Source organism: Staurois parvus, unplaced genomic scaffold (genome assembly GCF_062004578.1).
Source record: "Staurois parvus isolate SC_StPar_1 unplaced genomic scaffold, SC_StPar_1.0 ptg002501l, whole genome shotgun sequence".
Taxonomy (NCBI): Eukaryota; Metazoa; Chordata; class Amphibia; order Anura; family Ranidae; genus Staurois; species Staurois parvus.
Window position 1 is genome coordinate 74,299 of NW_028320297.1, and position 22,284 is coordinate 96,582.

The 22,284-nt window shown below is 52.0% G+C and overlaps 1 protein-coding gene across 2 annotated transcripts in view; it reads right to left on the reverse strand.

The window, feature by feature from the left end:
* Nucleotides 1-21,802, reverse strand: part of LOC149430717 (serine/threonine-protein kinase LMTK1-like) — a 71,989-nt gene extending 50,187 nt beyond the window's left edge. For both annotated transcript variants that reach the window (XM_089666062.1, XM_089666061.1), the window contains exons 1-5: nucleotides 21,683-21,802; nucleotides 15,159-15,277; nucleotides 12,215-12,302; nucleotides 10,365-10,498; nucleotides 1,505-1,589 (exon numbers count right to left, since the gene is read on the reverse strand). In XM_089666062.1, coding sequence (XP_089522188.1) covers nucleotides 1,505-1,589; nucleotides 10,365-10,498; nucleotides 12,215-12,302; nucleotides 15,159-15,277; nucleotides 21,683-21,796 — 540 coding nt within the window. In that variant the 5' untranslated portion in view covers nucleotides 21,797-21,802. The remainder of the gene's footprint in view (nucleotides 1-1,504; nucleotides 1,590-10,364; nucleotides 10,499-12,214; nucleotides 12,303-15,158; nucleotides 15,278-21,682) is intronic.
* Nucleotides 21,803-22,284: the final 482 nt, after the last annotated feature.

Consider the following 22,284-nt stretch of genomic DNA (forward strand, 5'->3'; position numbering starts at 1 on the left):
TCACATCGATCCCCGGTCACATCGATCCCCAATCACACCGATCCCCGGTCACACCGATCCCCGGTCACATCGATCCCCGGTCACAGCGATCCCCGGTCATATCGATCCCCGGTCATATCGATCCCCAATCACACCGATCCCCGGTCACAGCGATCCCCGGTCACATCGATCCCCGGTCACATCGATCCCCGGTCACAGCGATCCCCGGTCACAGCGATCCCCAGTCATATCGATCCCCGGTCACATCGATCCCCAATCACATCGATCCCCGGTCACACCGATCCCCGGTCACACCGATCCCCGGTCACAGCGATCCCCAATCACACCGATCCCCGGTCACAGCGATCCCCGGTCACATCGATCCCCGGTCACACCGATCCCCGGTCACATCGATCCCCGGTCACATCGATCCCCAATCACACCGATCCCCGGTCACACCGATCCCCGGTCACATCGATCCCCGGTCACAGCGATCCCCGGTCATATCGATCCCCAATCACACCGATCCCCGGTCACAGCGATCCCCGGTCACATCGATCCCCGGTCACACCGATCCCCGGTCACACCGATCCCCGGTCATATCGATCCCCGGTCACATCGATCCCCAATCACACCGATCCCCGGTCACAGCGATCCCCGGTCACATCGATCCCCGGTCACAGCGATCCCCGGTCATATCGATCCCCAATCACACCGATCCCCGGTCACACCGATCCCCGGTCATATCGATCCCCGGTCACATCGATCCCCAATCACATCGATCCCCAATCACACCGATCCCCAATCACACCGATCCCCGGTCACAGCGATCCCCGGTCACATCGATCCCCGGTCACATCGATCCCCGGTCACAGCGATCCCCGGTCATATCGATCCCCAATCACACCGATCCCCGGTCACAGCGATCCCCGGTCACATCGATCCCCGGTCACATCGATCCCCGGTCACAGCGATCCCCGGTCACAGCGATCCCCAGTCATATCGATCCCCGGTCACATCGATCCCCAATCACATCGATCCCCGGTCACACCGATCCCCAGTCACACCGATCCCCAGTCACATCGATCCCCGGTCACAGCGATCCCCGGTCACATCGATCCCCGGTCACACCGATCCCCAATCACATCGATCCCCAATCACATCGATCCCCGGTCACATCGATCCTGACATTACAGTGAAGTCGGAGGAGATTCTGATTTCAGGGGAGATTTGCAAGACGTCTGACACAGAGATCTGTGCAAATCGCACCGAAGATCGTTCCATGCGCTGCTTTAGAAATCGGTGCGGCTCCAACCGAGTCAGAATCGCATCGATACGACCGCTGTAATTGCAGACAACAGGGTGCGTGTCTCAAGTCGCATGGCATGCAAATCGCATGCCAAGTCGTGACCGGGGTCTAAGGCAGCGAGGCAAGGCGCACTACCCAGAGCAGCCACCATCCTTTAGCTCCGGTGCAGCCGCATTGGACTTGCCTCTGGCTTGGTGACCGCTGGCTGCTGCTTACCCGATATTTGGAATGGGCCACCCCGTAGTCACCGATCTTCACCGTCATGTCGGCAGTCAGCAGGCAGTTCCGCAGAGCGAGGTCACTGAGTATTGGAAGGAAGAAAAGACAATGAGAAGTTGATACCGAGCTGCACCGCATGCCCCGCCACACAGGAGACCCTCAGGCAGTGCAGGCAACCAGGTGAACGCAATTCACGGAAATCCACTGAAATCGCAGAGAAGAATTTATACAGAAAAATCTACAAAGCGATTTGGCCAGAGAAAGTCTCGTTCCCTCATTCTGTCTGCGTGAAAAACAAACGCTCTTCTGCTATTCCCTGCGCTGGTCGAATGTTTTTCAATGATTTAAAATGTCGGCGGCCAATAGATGGCGCTAAGTATCTGAATTATTTATGATACGCATCGCCATCTAGTGACAAAGTTCTGTATTTTCCATTTTAGATCACTGAGAAGCATTACATAGATACGTGAAGTCCATTCCATCTATTTGTAGTCTGAGCACTTCAGCAGGCTTTACATGGTGCCTCCCAGGGGGCGGAGCTTCCATCACATCACTGTGCAACCTCACTCTAGGACACTGGTCTCCAAACTGCGGCCCTTTACTTGCCTTTATCCAGCCCTTGAGGTATTATTCCTGCCACTGACACCAACGATGGGGCACTATTCCTGCCACTGACACCAATGATGGGGTACTATTCCTCCCACTGACACCAATGATGGGGCACTATTCCTCCCACTGACACCAATGATGGGACACTATTCCCCCCACTGACACCAATGATGGGGCACTATTCCTCCACTGACACCAACGATGGGGCACTATTCCTGCCACTGACACCAATGATGGGGTACTATTCCTCCCACTGACACCAACGATGGGGCACTATTCCTGCCACTGACACCAATGATGGGGCACTATTCCTCCCACTGACACCAATGATGGGACACTATTCCTCCCACTGATACCAATGATGGGGCACTATTCCTCCCACTGACACCAATGATGGGGCACTATTCCTCCTACTGACACCAATGATGGGGCAGTATTCCTCCTACTGACACCAATGATGGGGCACTATTCCTCCCACTGACACCAATGATGGGGCACTATTCCTCCCACTGACACCAATGATGGGGCACTATTACTCCTACTGACACCAACGATGGGGCACTATTCCTGCCACTGACACCAATGATGGGGCACTATTCCTGCCACTGACACCAATGATGGGGCACTATTCCTCCCACTGACACCAATGATGGGGCGCTATTCCTCCCACTGACACCAATGATGGGGCACTATTCCTCCCACTGACACCAATGATGGGGCACTAGTCCTCCCACTGACACCAATGATGGGGCGCTATTCCTCCCACTGACACCAATGATGGGGCACTATTCCTCCCACTGACACCAATGATGGGGCACTATTCCTCCCACTGATACCAATGATGGGGCACTATTCCTCTCACTGACACCAATGATGGGGCACTATTCCTCCAACTGACACCAAGGATGGGGCACTATTCCTGCCACTGACACCAATGATGGGGCACTATTCCTCCCACTGATACCAATGATGGGACACTATTCCTCCCACTGACACCAATGATGGGACACTATTCCTCCCACTGATACCAATGATGGGACACTATTCCTCCCACTGACACCAAGGATGGGGCACTATTCCTCCCACTGACACCAATGATGGGACACTATTCCTCCCACTAAAACCAACTATTTCTCGCCGTAATACCAAAGATCAGGCATTGTTTACTCCCACTGGGCACAGTACAGCCCCCCTAAAGTCTGAAGGACAGTAAACTTGCCCCTTGTTTAGAAAGTTTGGAGACCCCGGCTCTAGGAGAATTACAAAGGGCGGGGCTTGGAAGGCTGGGACTGTGCTTTCAGATACTGGACCATCAGAGGGTCTAGGGTGCAAGGATGTACAGGTACAGTTCCCCCTGGGATGTATCTCTGTCAGTGGCTCCAGGACCATGCACGCTGGGCTGGGCCGTGTCTCCATGTTTAGGCTATGGAGAGGTAAAGAGGAAACCAATATCTGCTGGTGGCTTGTCTTAGGAGGAAAGAATGAACACAATTTCCTGCCCAAGATCAGTTGGCATCAGGTGCCCGCATGAGGTCCTCAAATGCTGGATGAGGTAACCATCATATTGTTGGGTGCTTTATGGGCAATGGAGACTTTGTTGATGTAGCATGAGGATGGCTCGGTGCACGAGATAAAGCCAGCGAACCCCAATTCCCCAAATACACAATATGGCCAAAATTTGGTCAACACCTGAACATCACACAAACTGTACATTCAAAAGTATGTGAACCACCCCCCCACCACCACCACCAAATGATGGAGGTCAGGTGTCTCCAGAGAAGGGTCCTGGTAATCCTCCATCATGCACAGACATTGGAGACAATTGTGCTCTTCCAGCCTTGATGTAACAGTTTGGTGAAGACCCTTCTCTGTCCCCCCATGACTGTCCTCTGTGTACAAAGCCAGCTCCATAAAGACATGGATGACCAGTTTGGTGAAGACCCTTTTCTGTCCCCCCATGACTGTCCTCTGTGTACAAAGCCAGCTCCATAAAGACATGGATGACCAGTTTGGTGAAGACCCTTTTCTGTCCCCCCATGACTGTCCTCTGTGTACAAAGCCAGCTCCATAAAGACATGGATGACCAGTTTGGTGAAGACCCTTCTCTGTCCCCCCATGACTGTCCTCTGTGTACAAAGCCAGCTCTATAAAGACATGGATGACCAGTTTGGTGAAGACCCTTTTCTGTCCCCCCATGACTGTCCTCTGTGTACAAAGCCAGCTCCATAAAGACATGGATGACCAGTTTGGTGAAGACCCTTTTCTGTTCCCCCATGACTGTCCTCTGTGTACAAAGCCAGCTCCATAAAGACATGGATGACCAGTTTGGTGAAGACCCTTTTCTGTTCCCCCATGACTGTCCCCCGTGTACAAAGCCAGCTCCATAAAGACATGGAGGACCAGTTTGGTGTTGAGGAACCCAAGTGTCCTGTACGGAACCCTGGCCGTGACATAGACCTGCACTGAATTCAAGGGAATGGGCATATCAACGTTGCTGTGCCTATAGTCAGAAAACACAATATGCTACGGCTCCCTCAGATACCACCTGATGAGAAGGTATGGAAGACCTTAGATAGAGGTTTGTGGACAGCTGACCATCACACCTATATGGGTTTGCTGACCATCCCATTCCTAAACCATGGGCTTGTACCACTTTCTAGCTATTTGAGGAAATACGTCCAGCGAAGCTATAATACAGCCATTGAACTCTGCAAATTGGCCCATGTTCTACATATCCATCCAGAAGGTTCTTTGTAATCACAGTCCATATTGGAATTCCAGTAACCAAACCCAAGTTCTGGTGAAGGGGGATTCTGTAGCCCCTGAAATGCATTGGCTATTGATTTTCCAGTGGTTGGGACTTTATTGCCAAGAATAAAGGATATATGGACTTCTGAACTGATTGTTTGGCTCCTGATTTCTTCTGCCCATGTCCGCTTTGTGGTTAGAACGCCCTCCACTCTTCTCGGTACGATCTCCAGAAGATTTTGGAGGGTGTTGGTGGAAATTTGTGCTCATTCCGCCAAAGTGGCTAAAAGAATATACTCTATAAGACCAAAAGTAGGTGGATACTTGGGCATCACACGTATCTCGGCTTGTTGGCATCTTATTCCAAAGACAGGGCCTGTAATATAGAGTTGCCCTGCTCTCTCTGTGGCCATTAATATGGATTTGGACCCCCATGGCCACTAATATGGACTTGACCCCCTCCCCCCCGTGGTCATTAATATGGACCTGGCCCACCATGGTCATTAACAAGGACCTTGCCCACCATGGTCATTAACATGGACCTGGCCCACCATGGTCTTTAACATGAACCTGGCCCACTATGGCCTTTAACATGGACTTGGCCCACCATGGCCATTAACATGGACTTGGCCCACCATGGCCATTAACATGGACCTGGTCCTCCATTGCCATTAACATGGACCTGTCCCACCATGGCCATTAACATGGACCTGTCCCACCATGGCCATTAACATGGACCTGTCCCACCATGGTCTTTAACATGAACCTGGCCCACTATGGCCTTTAACATGGACTTGGCCCACCATGGCCATTAACATGGACTTGGCCCACCATGGTCTTTAACATGAACCTGGCCCACTATGGCCTTTAACATGGACCTGGTCCTCCATTGCCATTAACATGGACCTGGCCCACCATGGCCATTAACATGGACCTGGCCCACCATGGCCATTAACATGGACCTGGCCCACTATAGCCATTAATATGGACTTGGTCCACCATGGCCATTAATATGGACTTGTGCACTTGTGGCCATTAATTCGGAGTTGAGCATCCATGGCCATTAATACAGAGTTAGCCCCCATGGTCATTTAATATGGACTTGAACTCCTGTGTGGCTATAAATATGAAGCTCCACCCCCCCCCCCCTTTGCTTCCAACATCCTCCACCCTTCTAAGAAGGCTTTTTTGCAAGATATTGGAGGGTGTCTGTGGGCAATTGTGCTCATTTGAGAGGTCAGGTAGTGAAGACCTGGCTCACCATCGGTGTTCCTTCCCAAAAATGTTCAGTAGGGTTGAGGTCAGGGTTCTGCACAGGACACTGGAGTTCCTCCACACCAAACTGGTCATCCATGTCTTTATGGAGCTGGCTTTCTACACAGGGGACAGTCATGGGGGAACAGAAAAGGGTCTTCACCAAACTGGTCATCCATGTCTTTATGGAGCCGGCTTTGTACACAGAGGACAGTCATGGGGGGGAACAGAAAAGGGTCTTCACCAAACTGGTCCTCCATGTCTTTATAGAGCTGGCTTTGTACACAGGGGACAGTCATGGGGGGGACAGAAAAGGGTCTTCACCAAACTGGTCATCCATGTCTTTATGGAGCTGGCTTTGTACACAGGGGACAGTCATGGGGGGGACAGAAAAGGGTCTTCACCAAACTGGTCATCCATGTCTTTATGGAGCTGGCTTTGTACACAGGGGACAGTCATGGGGGGGGACAGAAAAGGGTCTTCACCAAACTGTTACCACAAGGCTGGAAGAGCTCAATTGTCTCCAATGTCATTGGGTGATGGAGGATTACCAGGACCCTTCTCTGGAGACCTCTGACCTCCATCACATTGGTTGCCATATAGAATAACTTTTCCCATCTTCTCTCCTTTGAGGAGGAAATGACGAGAGTTGATGAGTTATTTCATCAATAGAAAATATCTCCTCCTACTCCATGAAAGTGCGGCTCTTCTGTCCGTGTGGAAGAGGTATTAGGGCTTCGGGGGCTAATAAGCCGATTACAACTCTGATGTCACTCGGTAATAATAGAGACCAGGAGAAAGAGTCACATCGGGGTCCGGGCGGCCAGGAGAAAGAGTCACATCGGGGTCCGGGCGGCCAAGAGAAAGAGTCACATCGGGGTCCGGGTGGCCAGGAGAAAGTCACATCAGGGTCCAGGCGGCCAGGAGAAAGAGTCACATCAGGGTCCAGGCGGCCAGGAGAAAGAGTCACATCGGGGTCCAGGCGGCCAGGAGAAAGAGTCACATCGGGGTCCGGGCGGCCAGGAGAAAGAGTCACATTGGGGTCCAGGCGGCCAGGAGAAAGAGTCACATTGGGTCCAGGCGGCCAGGAGAAAGAGTCTCATCGGGGTCCGGGCAGCCAGGAGAAAGAGTCACATTGGGGTCCAGGCGGCCAGGAGAAAGAGTCACATTGGGTCCAGGCGGCCAGGAGAAAGAGTCACATCGGGGTCCGGGCGGCCAGGAGTGCCGCCTGCAACAAATCACTGATGCTGGAGCCTGCATGTCCTACTCAGTCAGCATCAGGATATTGTTCCAGGGGACAAACCGAGAGAGGCGTCCAGAGATGTGCCGGGGAACGCCGGCTGTCCTGGGAGCGTGCCTGATACCACGAAGAAATATACGAGGGAACGAGGGGGAAAAGGAAAAGAGAGGAAAACAAATCCCAATGCAACCCAACAATACCAGAGATCTATGGTAGCGGCGGGGAAGGGGTCAGGGGTGTTGGGTTTCGGAAGAGAAAATAAAGTTTGGGATCTTTTATAAATTGCATGAACATTAAAAAAAAAATTATAAAAAAAAAAAAAAAAAAAGATAAAAGGGAAAAAAAAATTTAAACATTGTAATGCAAAAGAAGTTATGTAAAAGAAAAAAAATGCAATTTTAAAAAATGTTATGTAAAAGCAAAAGAATCTTTAAAAAAAAATCATGAGTCATGAAAAAGTTAAAAAAAGGAAAAAGAAGAAGGGAGAATTAAAAAGGATGGAGAAAGAAGAGAATAAACGAAGGAAAAAAGGAGTATGAAAAAAAAGCTATTTCTTTGTACTAACAAGCAAAAAACTAAAGCAAATAATAATAATTGTATTCAAAAAGTTATAAAATAATAATCATAGTATCTGTGTATACTAATAAGTAAAAAAAGAAAAAATATGTATGTATGTGTATATATATATAATTATAAATATAAACATATTAAAATATATACAAATACTTTATATAATAGTAAGCATATATTATTATATAAATTATATATAAATGATAAAAACAACAATAGTATTTGTTTATACTTATAAGAAAAATTTTTTTTTATTTATATATACAGTGGGGATGGAAAGTTTGGGCCCCCCAGCTAAAAATGTGTATTAATGTGCATAAAGAAGCCAAGGAAAGATGGAAAAATCTCCAAAAGGCATCAAATTACAGATTAGACATTCTTATAATATGTCAACAAAAGTTAGATTTTATTTCCATCATTTACACTTTCAAAATAACAGAAAACAAAATAATGGCGTCTGCAAAAGTTTGGGCACCCTGCAGAGTTAATATCTTGTACTGCCCCCTTTGCCAAGCTGAGACCTGCCAGTGTCATGGATTGTTCTCAATCATCGTCTGGGAAGACCAGGTGATGTCAATCTCAAAGGTTTTAAATGCCCCGACTCCTCTGACCTTGCCCCAACAATCAGCACCATGGGTTCTTCTAAGCAGTTGTCTAGAAAACTGAAACTGAAAATAGTTGACGCTCACAAAGCTGGAGAAGGCTATAAGAAGATAGCAAAGCGTTTTCAGATGTCAATATCCTCTGTTCGGAATGTCATTAAGAAATGGCAGTCATCAGGAACAGTGGAAGTTAAAGCAAGATCTGGAAGACCAAGAAAAATATCAGACAGAACAGCTCGCAGGATTGTGAGAAAAACAATTCCAAACCCACGTTTGACGGCACGATCCCTCCAGAAAGATCTGGCAGACACTGGAGTTGTGGTCACTATTCCACTATAAAGAGATACTTGTACAAATATGGTCTTCATGGAAGAGTCATCAGAAGAAAACCTCTTCTACGTCCTCACCACAAAAATCATCGTTTGAACTTTGCAAATGAACATATAGACAAGCCTGATGCATTTTGGAAACAAGTTCTGTGGACCGATGAGGTTAAAATGGAACTTTTTGGCCGGAATGAGCAAAGGTACGTTTGGAGAAGAAGGGGCACAGAATTGAATGAAAAGAACCTCTGTCCAACTGTGAAGCATGGGGTTGGATCAATCATGCTTTGGGGTTGTGTTGCAGCCAGTGGCACAGGGAACATCTCACGAGTAGAAGGAAAAATGGATTCAATAAAATTTCAGCAAATTTTGGATGGTAACTTGATGCCATCTGTGAAAAAGCTGAAGTTAAAGAGAGGATGGCTTCTACAAATGGATAATGATCCTAAACACACCTCGAAATCCACGGGGGATTACATCAAGAGGCGTAAACTGAAGGTTTTGCCATGGCCTTCACAATCTCCTGACCTCAACATCATTGAAAATCTATGGATAGACCTTAAAAGAGCCGTGCGTGACAGACAGCCCAGAAATCTCAAAGAACTGGAAGACTTTTGTAAGGAAGAATGGGCAAAGATACCTCAAACAAGAATTGAAAGACTCTTGGCTGGCTACAAAAAGTGTTTACAAGCTGTGATACTTGCCAAAGGGGGCAGTACAAGATATTAACTCTGCAGGGGGCCCAAACTTTTGCAGACGCCATTTTTTGGTTTTCTGTTATTTTGAAAGTGTAAATGATGGAAATAAAATCTAACTTTTGTTGACATATTATAAGAATGTCTAATCTGTAATTTGATGCCTTTTGGAGATTTTTCCATCTTTCCTCGGCTTCTTTATGCACATTAATACACATTTTTAGCTGGGGGGCCCAAACTTTCCATCCCCACTGTATATATATATATTATACAATATTTAAAAAATATAATATATAAAATAATAAATAAAAATACAGAGAATCCTCCCTATGTATATAAAACAATAAATAAGAAATAAGTAAATAAATAAATAAATGAGAAAGGGGAAAATATAATGAATTATTATGAATTAGTGTAAAAGTATGAAAGGCATAAAAAAAAACATACATGAGGAAACAGAAGGGATAATTGAAAAAGTGCAGTGGTAGGAAAAAAAAAAGCAAAAAAAGGAGAAGAAAAAAATACCAAGTAATAATAAATGCATAAACTAATAATCATTATGTGAAAATTATTTACAAAAAAAAATTAACAGTAAAAAAAAACACTTAAAAGTGGGAAAGGGCAAAAGAAAAGGAAGATGCAAAAATTGAGAAGAAAACACAGGAAATAAAAAATAAAAGGTGTAATAAAAAGGCATCAATATCAAATCCCGTGGGGTGGAGGTAACCATGAACATCATTTTTAATATAAAAATACAATTTTCTTCCTGCCCCGGCCCAAGCCTCGCATCGCCTCGCATCGCATCACCTCTCTGACCTGTGTGTGTAGTTATTCTTGTGGAGGTGCAGCAGCCCGCAGCACACCTCGCAGCCTATCCTCTGCAGGGTCAGGGGGTCCGGCACTGTGGACTCGGAGGACGCGCAGCTCTGCAGATATCCCTTCAGGTCCCCCTGGAAATAAGAACAGTGCTATCAGTCTATGGAGGGTGTGGCAGGTGATCAGAGAGCTGCAGGGTCCGGCACGGCGGGGGCAGGCGATCACAGAGCTGCAGGGCCCGGCACGGCGGGGGCAGGGGATCAGAGAGCCGCAGGGTCCGGCACGGCGGGGGCAGGAGATCAGAGAGCTGCAGGGTCCGGCACAGCGGGGGCAGGCGATCAGAGAGCTGCAGGGTCCGGCACGGTGGGGGCAGGGGATCGGAGAGCAGCAGGGTCTGGCATGGCGGGGGCAGGTGATCAGAGAGCCGCAGGGTCTGGCATGGCGGGGGCAGGTGATCAGAGAGCTGCAGGGTCTGGCATGGCGGGGGCAGGGGATAAGAAAGCTGCAGTGTCCAGCAAGGCAGGGGCAGGGGATCGGAAAGCTGCAGGGTTCAGCACGGTGGGGGCAGGGGATCGGAAAGCTGCAGGGTTCAGCACGGTGGGGGCAGGGGATCAGAGAGCTGCAGGGTCCGGCATGGCAGGGGCAGGCGATCAGAGAGCTGCAAGGTCTGGCACGGCGGGGGCAGGCAATCAGAGAGCTGCAGGGTCCAGCAGGGGATCGGAGAGCTGCAGGGTCTGGCATGACGGGGGGCAAGCAAATAGAGAACTGCAGGGTCTGGCATGGTGGGGGCAGGGGATCGGAGAGCTGCAGGGTCCGGCACGGCAGGGGCAGGTGATCAGAGAGCTGCAGGGTCCGGCATAGTGGGGGCAGGTGATCAGAGAGCTGCAGGGTCCGGCACGGCGGGGGCAGGCGATCAGAGAGCTACAGGGTCCGGCACAGCGGGGGCAGGAGATCAGAGAGCTGCAGGGTCTGGCATGACAGGGGCAGGCAATTGGAGAGCTGCAGGGTCCGGCATGGTGGGGGCAGGGGATCGGAGAGCTGCAGGGTCCGGCATAGTGGGGGCAGGGGATCGGAGAGGTGCAGGGTCCGGCACGGCGGGGGCAGGGGATCAGAGAGCTCCAGGGTCCGGCATGGCGGGGGCAGGGGATCGGAAAGCTGCAGGGTCAGGCATGGCGGGGGCAGGGGATCGGAAAGCTGCAGGGTCCGGCACGGCGGGGGCAAGGGATCAGAGAGTTCCAGGGTCCGGCATGGCGGGGGCAGGGGATCGGAAAGCTGCAGGGTCCGGCACGGCGGGGGCAAGGGATCAGAGAGCTCCAGGGTCCGGCATGGCGGGGGCAGGGGATCGGAAAGCTGCAGGGTCCGGCACGGCGGGGGCAAGGGATCAGAGAGCTCCAGGGTCCGGCATGGCGGGGGCAGGGGATCGGAAAGCTGCAGGGTCCGGTACGGCGGGGGCAAGGGATCAGAGAGCTCCAGGGTCCAGCATATCGGGGGCAGGGGATCAGAAAGCTGCAGGGTCCGGCACGGCGGGGGCAAGGGATCAGAGAGCTCCCGGGTCCAGCATGGCGGGGGCAGGGGATCGGAAAGCTGCAGGGTCAGGCATGGCGGGGGTCCGGATCTCAGAAGCTCAGTCCACTTTCTGAGCAGAAAATAAAAAATGGTGCCAAATCATCATCAATGGCCACAACCTGACAACTATTGGGTTACTGTCCCTTTAAGGCACAGCACTGGCGGGTCTAACCCTAGGAGCACTGCGATCAATATATGAGACGAGTGGGCGGAGCTCGGGTTCAGGGGAAGGCGTGAATGTATTGGCGCCTGTGTCTCTTCACCAATGGGTGCTCGCCACTTACCAGGGGGCAGAACTCCATGACCAGGAGGTAGGGGGTGATCTCCGTACACTGCGCCAGGCACTGAAGAAGGTTGGGGTGCTGGAGGACTCTGGGGGCGGAGAAAAGATACAATGTATGTCATGTGACCAATAATTGGGGCTCATTCACATCACCAAACGCCACTCCCACTCTGTGCAACGGAGCGCTGAGCACGCCACGCCAAATCACGCCAACGGCGCCCATCTATTCACCACTTGTAATGTGAATGGCTGCAAAACGCACCGATATGTGGGAACCGCTTCCCCTACAGGGAATTAAAGGAGAACTCCCCCCAAAAGTGACATCTTATAGATGGAGCCGCACAGCCTCCAACAGCAAGATCTCCCAACTGCAACATCTGACTCTACCTGGAGTCCCGGGAACTCAGCACAGGGATGGTGGGAACCCCTCATAATGGGCACAGGGATGGTGGGAACCCCTCATAATGGACACACCAGGCGTACAGACCCAGGAACTCTGCACAGGGATGGTGGGAACCCCTCATAATGGGCACAGGGATGGTGGGAACCCCTTATAATGGGCACAGCAGGTGTACAGACCCGGGAACTCAGCACAGGGATGATGGGAACCCCTCATAATGGGCACAGCGGGTGTACAGACCCGGGAACTCAGCACAGGGATGGTGGGAACCCCTCATAATGGGCACAGGGATGGTGGGAACCCCTTATAATGGGCACAGCAGGTGTACAGACCCGGGAACTCAGCACAGGGGTGATGGGAACCCCTCATAATGGGCACAGCGGGTGTACAGACCCAAGAACTCAGCACAGGGATGGTGGGAACCCCTCATAATGGGCACAGCAGGCGTACAGACCCGGGAACTCAGCACAGGGATGATGGGAACCCCTCATGGGCACAGCGGGCGTACAGACCCAGGAACTCAGCACAGGGATGATGGGAACCCCTCATAATGGGCACAGCGGGGGTACAGACTCGGGAACTCAGCACAGGGATGGTGGGAACCCCTCATAATGGGCACAGCGGGTGTACAGTCCCGGGAACTCAGCACAGGGATGGTGGGAACCCCTCATAATGGGCACAGCGGGGGTACAGACTCGGGAACTCTGCACAGGGATGGTGGGAACCCCTCATAATGGGCACAGTGGGTGTACAGACTCGGGAACTCTGCACAGGGATGGTGGGAACCCCTCATAATGGGCACAGTGGGTGTACAGACCCGGGAACTCTGCACAGGGATGGTGGGAACCCCTCATAATGAGTAGGTAGGTGGGTTGTGCTTGCTGCCTGTTGCTCTGCCAGTTGTTGTTTCCAGTCAGTGACACATCAGAGAAGGGAATCCCCACCTTTACCTGTCTCTGATTTCTGTAACCTGCAGCCTTATAAGCACGTGGCGGCGCGGCGGAGGGAGGTGACGCGACGCGCTGTCTGGTATGCGGCTTTTCTTCTAAACTATGTGGAGTGTCAGGAACCTGCCCTCAGTGTTGTCACCAGCCTCACTCTGCCCTCGGTGTTGTCACCAGCCTCACTCTGTCCTCTGTGTTGTCACCAGCCTCACTCTGCCCTCAGTGTTGTCACCAGCCTCACTCTGCCCTCAGTGTTGTCACCAGCCTCACTCTGCCCTCAGTGTTGTCACCAGCCTCACTCTGCCCTCAGTGTTGTCACCAGCCTCACTCTGCCCTCAGTGTTGTCACCAGCTTCTTCTCCATATCTTCACCATGTATTTGCCAGGATGCCCCTGTGGCCTGCGATCACAAGACGTCTACAGCCGACTTTTCTATGAGTAGAGTGGGGGGGGCCCGCAGTGTAGGGGGGGGCCCGCAGTGTAGGGGGGGGGCCCACAGTGTAGGGGGGGGGCCCGCAGTGTAGGGGGGGGCCCGCAGTGTAGGGGGGGCTGCACTTCACAGAGACATGTGACCTGGAGACGCCTTGCAGCCCCAAAGTCCCAAATGTGGGCAACAGAGACCGCGATTTTTATTACAATGTTACAAGCGGATTTTAATTGGCCGTTCACAGCAGGGCGGAGCCCCGGGCAATTTTTATCAAAATAGGAAAGCAGTAGGACGGGGTTCTGATGCTGCTGAGAGGAGTCGGGTGACTCTCTGCAGCTCAAATGCCAGTGAAGCATTTCCTTTCTCTAGAGGCTCCTCCTGATGAATGGCGCGGCCCGGCGGTATGGCGTGTTGGACGGCGTGACAATCGCAATTTTCACGCTCGTTACCACACAAGACGGCTGTGAAAAGAGACGATTGGCTCCAGTTACAGACCTCTCCTTGAAGCTCCGCCCATCAAAGGCAGCCAAGGTCTGTAAATGGAGCCAACGGCGCATTTCTATAGGACGTCCATTCCTGACACAGAACTCCTGCTGCCCCCTACAGGTCCTGCAAAGGAATACATGGAGAGGTGACAACAATAGCTCATCTGAAAAGCCCATCTGGCCAGAGCAGTCCATATGGAGGAGAGGACTCCACCCAACACCCCCAAATGACTTCTGGGAGGACTTCTGGGAGTAAAAGGAGGCAGGACAGCGACCCCGACCCCCGCCCCAGCCCCGACACCAGCTCCGACCCAGACACCAGCCCCGATTCCGACACCGACTCCGACACCAGCCCCGACCCCGGCCCCAGCCCCGACACCAGCCCCGATCCCGACACCGACTCCGACACCAGCCCCGACCCCAGCCCCGACACCAGCCCCGATCCCGACACCGACTCCGACACCAGCCCCGACCCCAGCCCCGACACCAGCCCCGATCCCGACACCGACTCCGACACCAGCCCCGACCCCAGCCCCGACCGCCTCCTCAATCATCACAATCGGCTTTACGAGATTACAGCGAGTTACAGAAGACAGGTCAGGCCAAACGCAGCTACAGGCCGCCGTCAGAGGATGCCAAAAAAAAGGAGGCCGCAGGGGATTATGGGGAAAAAAACTACAGCGCACTCACCGGTAGGGCTGAGTCTCCTCTAAGAACAGCATCTGCTCCTGGACGCTGGCGCTGACCTTCAGCTCCTTCACCACCACCTGCGTGCTGGCGAGCCCCGAATTCACCTCCCCCAGCAGGACCTGCGCAGCGGGAAGACACAGAAGGGGTTCAACAGAAAGATTTACAAAGAAAGAGAAGTCATCCAAAGGGCCCCCTACCCACAACCCTGGCCTGGTGCTTGTGGGGGTCTGTGGGCGGGGCTTATCGGAACCTCTTCTCTCAACCTAAAAAGGTTAGGGGTGCACCTGTACAATGTACTCCCAGAAACAAGGGGGGGGGGGGACACCTGTACAATGTACTCCCAGAAACAAGGGGGGGGGGCACCTGTACAATGTACTCCCAGAAACAAGGGGGGGGGGCACCTGTACAATGTACTCCCAGAAACAAGGGGGGGGGGGCACCTGTACAATGTACTCCCAGAAACAAGGGGGGGGGGCACCTGTACAATGTACTCCCAGTGGCTTCCACTTTGTTATAATCCCACTAACAGTTGAGCGTGGAATATTTAGTAGCCAGGAAATGTCACGGATGGACTTATTGCCCAGGTGGCCACCTATCACGGGACCACGCTTGGAGTCACTGAGCTCCTGAGAGCGACCCATTCTTTCACCAATGTTTGTAGAAGCCGTCTGCATGCCTAGGGGCTTGATTGTATACACCTGTGTCCATGGAGGTGATTGGAACACCTGAATCACATGATATGGAGGGGATTGGAACACCTGAATCACATGATTGGGAGGGGATTGGAACACCTGAATCACATGATATGGAGGGGATTGGAATACCTGAATCACATGATTGGGAGGGGATTGGAACACCTGAATCACATGATTGGGAGGGGATTGGAACACCTGAATCACATGATATGGAGGGGATTGGAACACCTGAAACACATGATTGGGAGGGGATTGGAACACCTGAATCACATGATATGGTGGGGATTGGAACACCTGAATCACATGATTGGGAGGGGATTGGAACATCTGAATCACATGATTGGGAGGGGATTGGAACACCTGAATCACATGATATGGAGGGGATTGGAACACCTGAATCACATGATTGGGAGGGGATTGGAACACCTGAATCACATGATTGGGAGGGGATTGGAACACCTGAATCACATGATATGGAGGGGATTGGAACACCTGAAACACATGATTGGGAGGGGATTGGAACACCTGAATCACATGATATGGTGGGGATTGGAACACCTGAATCACATGATTGGGAGGGGATTGGAACACCTGAATCACATGATTGGGAGGGGATTGGAACACCTGAATCACATGATATGGAGGGGATTGGAACACCTGAATCACCTGATATGGAGGGGATTGGAACACCTGAATCACATGATATGGCGGGGATTGGAACACCTGAATCACATGATTGGGAGGGGATTGGAGCACCTGAATCACATGATATGGAGGGAATTGGAACACTGGAATCACATGATTGGGAGGGGATTGGAACACCTGAATCACATGATATGGAGGGGATTGGAACACCTGAATCACATGATATGGAGGGGATTGGAACACCTGAATCACATGATATGGAGGGGATTGGAACACCTGAATCACATGATATGGAGGGGATTGGAACACCTGAATCACATGATATGGAGGGCAGGGGCAATACTTGGGGTAATATAGTGTATATATAGACAAGAACTCTTAGTCCTCATGCACATGGGACATTTTTACAGCCAGTAACCCCCCCCCCCGGCACGTTCTCCTCGGTGTCCATGCGCACATGAGCTTTAATCAGCGTTTTCTGGCTGGAAAATCCTGGAACTAGCGAGTTTCAAGAGGAGTTTTTTAGCTGTAAAAATGCTCTAATGTTGATAAACGCAAAAAAACGCAGCTCTCCGGAGTTCATGAGCTTTTTGAGCCGGAAGATTTTGTGGGAGTATAACTTCACTAATAAATGCAAATGCTGAAAAACACAAAAAAATGTTGAAAAAGGTTAATGAAAAAACACTAAAAAAACATTTTTATTGCCGCATTCTACAACTAACGCTACTGGCGACTTATAACGTCCGGCGTCCACGAGGTCCTATAAGGAGATCTCACCGAATTCCAAAAAAAAGAAAAAAACTATAAAAAGTGACTCTGCCCCTCCCTCCTGAGATTCCACCTATAACCGAATCGCCAGTATTGGTGGAGCCGCCCCTTTAATTGGATGAAATTACTTCTTCTGGGCAGGTAAAAGTCACAGCAAATACTAATGTGAGGGTACAACAGCGGCGGATGTGCTTTCTCCTCGGCGCGGGGGAGCGCCGGCCCACAAAACAGACCGGATCTGTAATCCGGAGGAGAAAAGTCATTAGAGGCGGACCTCGGGGTACCAACGCCTCTATAAACGTCATTACAGGCGGACCTCGGGGTACCAACGCCTCTATAAACGTCATTACAGGCGGACCTCGGGGTACCAACGCCTCTATAAACGTCATTACAGGCGGACCTCGGGGTACCAACGCCTCTATAAACGTCATTACAGGCGGACCTCGGGGTACCAACGCCTCTATAAACGTCATTAGAGGTGGACCTCGGGGTACCAACGCCTCTATAAACGTCATTAAAGGCGGACCTCGGGGTACCAACGCCTCTATAAACGTCATTACAGGCGGACCTCGGGGTACCAACGCCTCTATAAACGTCATTAGAGGCGGACCTCGGGGTACCAACGCCTCTATAAACGTCATTACAGGCGGACCTCGGGGTACCAACGCCTCTATAAACGTCATTACAGGCGGACCTCGGGGTACAAACGCCTCTATAAACGTCATTACAGGCGGACCTCGGGGTACCAACGCCTCTATAAACGTCATTACAGGCGGACCTCGGGGTACCAACGCCGTGGTGAAACGTCATTACAGGCGGACCTCGGGGTACCAACGCCTCTATAAACGTCATTACAGGCGGACCTCGGGGTACCAACGCCGCGGTGAAACGTCATTACAGGCGGACCTCGGGGTACCAACGCCTCTATAAACGTCATTACAGGCGGCCCTCGGGGTACCAACGCCTCTATAAACGTCATTACAGGCGGACCTCGGGGTACCAACGCCTCTATAAACGTCATTACAGGCGGACCTCGGGGTACCAACGCCTCTATAAACGTCATTACAGGCGGACCTCGGGGTACCAACGCCTCTATAAACGTCATTACAGGCGGACCTCGGGGTACCAACGCCTCTATAAACGTCATTACAGGCGGACCTCGGGGTACCAACGCCTCTATAAACGTCATTACAGGCGGACCTCGGGGTACCAACGCCTCTATAAACGTCATTACAGGCGGACCTCGGGGTACCAACGCCTCTATAAACGTCATTAAAGGCGGACCTCGGGGTACCAACGCCTCTATAAACGTCATTACAGGCGGACCTCGGGGTACCAACGCCTCTATAAACGTCATTACAGGCAGACCTCGGGGTACCAACGCCTCTATAAACGTCATTACAGGCGGACCTCGGGGTACCAACGCCTCTATAAACCTCATTACAGGCGGACCTCGGGGTACCAACGCCTCTATAAACCTCATTACAGGCGGACCTCGGGGTACCAACGCCTCTATAAACGTCATTACAGGCGACCTCGGGGTACCAACGCCTCTATAAACGTCATTACAGGCAGACCTCGGGGTACCAACGCCTCTATAAACGTCATTACAGGCGGACCTCGGGTACCAACGCCTCTATAAACGTCATTAGAGGCGGACCTCGGGGTACCAACGCCTCTATAAACGTCATTACAGGCGGACCTCGGGGTACAAACGCCTCTATAAACGTCATTACAGGCGGACCTCGGGGTACCAACGCCTCTATAAACGTCATTACAGGCGGACCTCGGGGTACCAACGCCGTGGTGAAACGTCATTACAGGCGGACCTCGGGGTACCAACGCCTCTATAAACGTCATTACAGGCGGACCTCGGGGTACCAACGCCGCGGTGAAACGTCATTACAGGCGGACCTCGGGGTACCAACGCCGCGGTGAAACGTCATTACAGGCGGACCTCGGGGTACCAACGCCTCTCTAAACGTCATTACAGGCGGACCTCGGGGTACCAACGCCTCTATAAACGTCATTACAGGCGGACCTCGGGGTACCAACGCCTCTATAAACGTCATTAGAGGCGGACCTCGGGGTACCAACGCCTCTATAAACGTCATTACAGGCAGACCTCGGGGTACCAACGCCTCTATAAACGTCATTAGAGGCGGACCTCGGGGTACCAACGCCTCTATAAACGTCATTACAGGCGGACCTCGGGGTACCAACGCCTCTATAAACGTCATTACAGGCGGACCTCGGGGTACCAACGCCTCTATAAACGTCATTACAGGCGGACCTCGGGGTACCAACGCCTCTATAAACGTCATTACAGGCAGACCTCGGGGTACCAACGCCTCTATAAACGTCATTACAGGCGGACCTCGGGGTACCAACGCCGCAGTGAAACGTCATTACCCTGAGGTCCGCCTGTAATGTTTATAGAGGCGTTGGTACCCCGAGGTCTGCCTGTAATGACGTTTCACCGCGGCATTGGTACCCCGAGGTCTGCCTGTAATGACGTTTATAGAGGCGTTGGTACCCCGAGGTCCGCCTGTAATGACGTTTATAGAGGCGTTGGTACCCCGAGGTCCGCCTGTAATGACGTTTATAGAGGCGTTGGTACCCCGAGGTCCGCCTGTAATGACGTTTATAGAGGCGTTGGTACCCCGAGGGCCGCCTGTAATGACGTTTATAGAGGCGTTGGTACCCCGAGGTCCGCCTGTAATGACGTTTATAGAGGCGTTGGTACCCCGAGGTCTGCCTGTAATGACGTTTATAGAGGCGTTGGTACCCCGAGGTCCGCCTGTAATGACGTTTATTGAGGCGTTGGTACCCCGAGGTCCGCCTGTAATGACGTTTATAGAGGCGTTGGTACCCCGAGGTCCGCCTGTAATGACGTTTATAGAGGCGTTGGTACCCCGAGGTCCGCCTGTAATGACGTTTATAGAGGCGTTGGTACCCCGAGGTCCGCCTGTAATGACGTTTATAGAGGCGTTGGTACCCCGAGGTCCGCCTGTAATGACGTTTATAGAGGCGTTGGTACCCCGAGGTCCGCCTGTAATGAGGTTTATAGAGGCGTTGGTACCCCGAGGTCCGCCTGTAATGACGTTTATAGAGGCGTTGGTACCCCGAGGTCCGCCTGTAATGACGTTTCACCGCGGCGTTGGTACCCCGAGGTCCGCCTGTAATGACGTTTATAGAGGCGTTGGTACCCCGAGGTCCGCCTGTAATGACGTTTCACCGCGGCGTTGGTACCCCGAGGTCCGCCTGTAATGACGTTTATAGAGGCGTTGGTACCCCGAGGTCCGCCTGTAATGACGTTTATAGAGGCGTTGGTACCCCGAGGGCCGCCTGTAATGACGTTTATAGAGGCGTTGGTACCCCGAGGTCCGCTTGTAATGACGTTTCACTGCGGTGTTGGTACCCCGAGGTCCGCCTGTAATGACGTTTCACCGCGGTGTTGGTACCCCGAGGTCCACCTGTAATGACGTTTCACCGCGGTGTTGGTACCCCGAGGTCCGCCTGTAATGACGTTTATAGAGGCGTTGGTACCCCGAGGTCCGCCTGTAATGACGTTTATAGAGGCGTTGGTACCCCGAGGTCCGCCTGTAATGTTTATAGAGGCGTTGGTACCCCGAGGTCCGCCTGTAATGACGTTTATAGAGGCGTTGGTACCCCGAGGTCCGCCTGTAATGACGTTTATAGAGGCGTTGGTACCCCGAGGTCCGCCTGTAATGACGTTTATAGAGGCGTTGGTACCCCGAGGTCCGCCTGTAATGACGTTTATAGAGGTGTTGGTACCCCGAGGTCCGCCTGTAATGACGTTTATAGAGGCGTTGGTACCCCGAGGTCCGCCTGTAATGACGTTTCACCGCGGCGTTGGTACCCCGAGGTCCGCCTGTAATGACGTTTATAGAGGCGTTGGTACCCCGAGGTCTGCCTGTAATGACGTTTCACCGCGGTGTTGGTACCCCGAGGTCCACCTGTAATGACGTTTCACCACGGTGTTGGTACCCCGAGGTCCACCTGTAATGACGTTTCACCGCGGTGTTGGTACCCCGAGGTCCACCTGTAATGACGTTTCACCACGGTGTTGGTACCCCGAGGTCCACCTGTAATGACGTTTCACCGCGGTGTTGGTACCCCGAGGTCCGCCTGTATCTTTTACAACAATATAAACGCACATATAAAATAATGATTGTATTTCTGTGTATTACAGTTTAGATTCGTTTTAGCCGGACGCTTCATGAAAAGGGACAATCGCAGGAAAGTGTCATTGGACCATACAACATACAACATACATGACACATATGAGGCGGAAGCTTACTTTTCCTCTTGTTACAACACAGAGAATAGTATCGGTCTTATCAGAACTGCCTGCAATACTGTGAATCACCAGCAGGGAGGCGCCGCACTCACCTTGCCAAACCAGCCCCGGCCAATCTCCTTCAGGTACAGCAGGCTCTGTCTTCCCAGGTCGGTGGATTTAAGAAGTTGCACTGCGGGAAAAGAAAAGTACAAAGGATGATACATTGTTGCCTCCGCCTCCTTCTCACACTCCGCCAGTCCCTCCCCCCCAGACTGTCTCCGCCCCCCAGACTGTCTCTGCCCCCCATCTCCTTATCCCCCCTCTATACACCTTACTACACTCCCACCATTCAGGACTTCTCCTGTGCTGACCCCCTTCTCTGGACTTCCCTTCTCCATGCCATGGGAACTCTCCAACCCTTTCCCTGCCGCAGATATTTTTGCATTTTAAAAAAAAATCATTTTAGGCATGAAAATTAGTCCCCCCCGCCCCATGATCCGTCCCCCCCACCCCATGATCTGTACCCCCCACATGATCTGTATCCCCCCACCCCATGATCCGTCCCCCCCACCCCATGATCTGTACCCCCCACATGATCTGTATCCCCCCACCCCATGATCCGTCCCCCTCACCCCATGATCTGTACCCCCCACATGATCTGTATCCCCCCACCCCATGATCCGTCCCCCCCACCCCATGATCTGTACCCCCC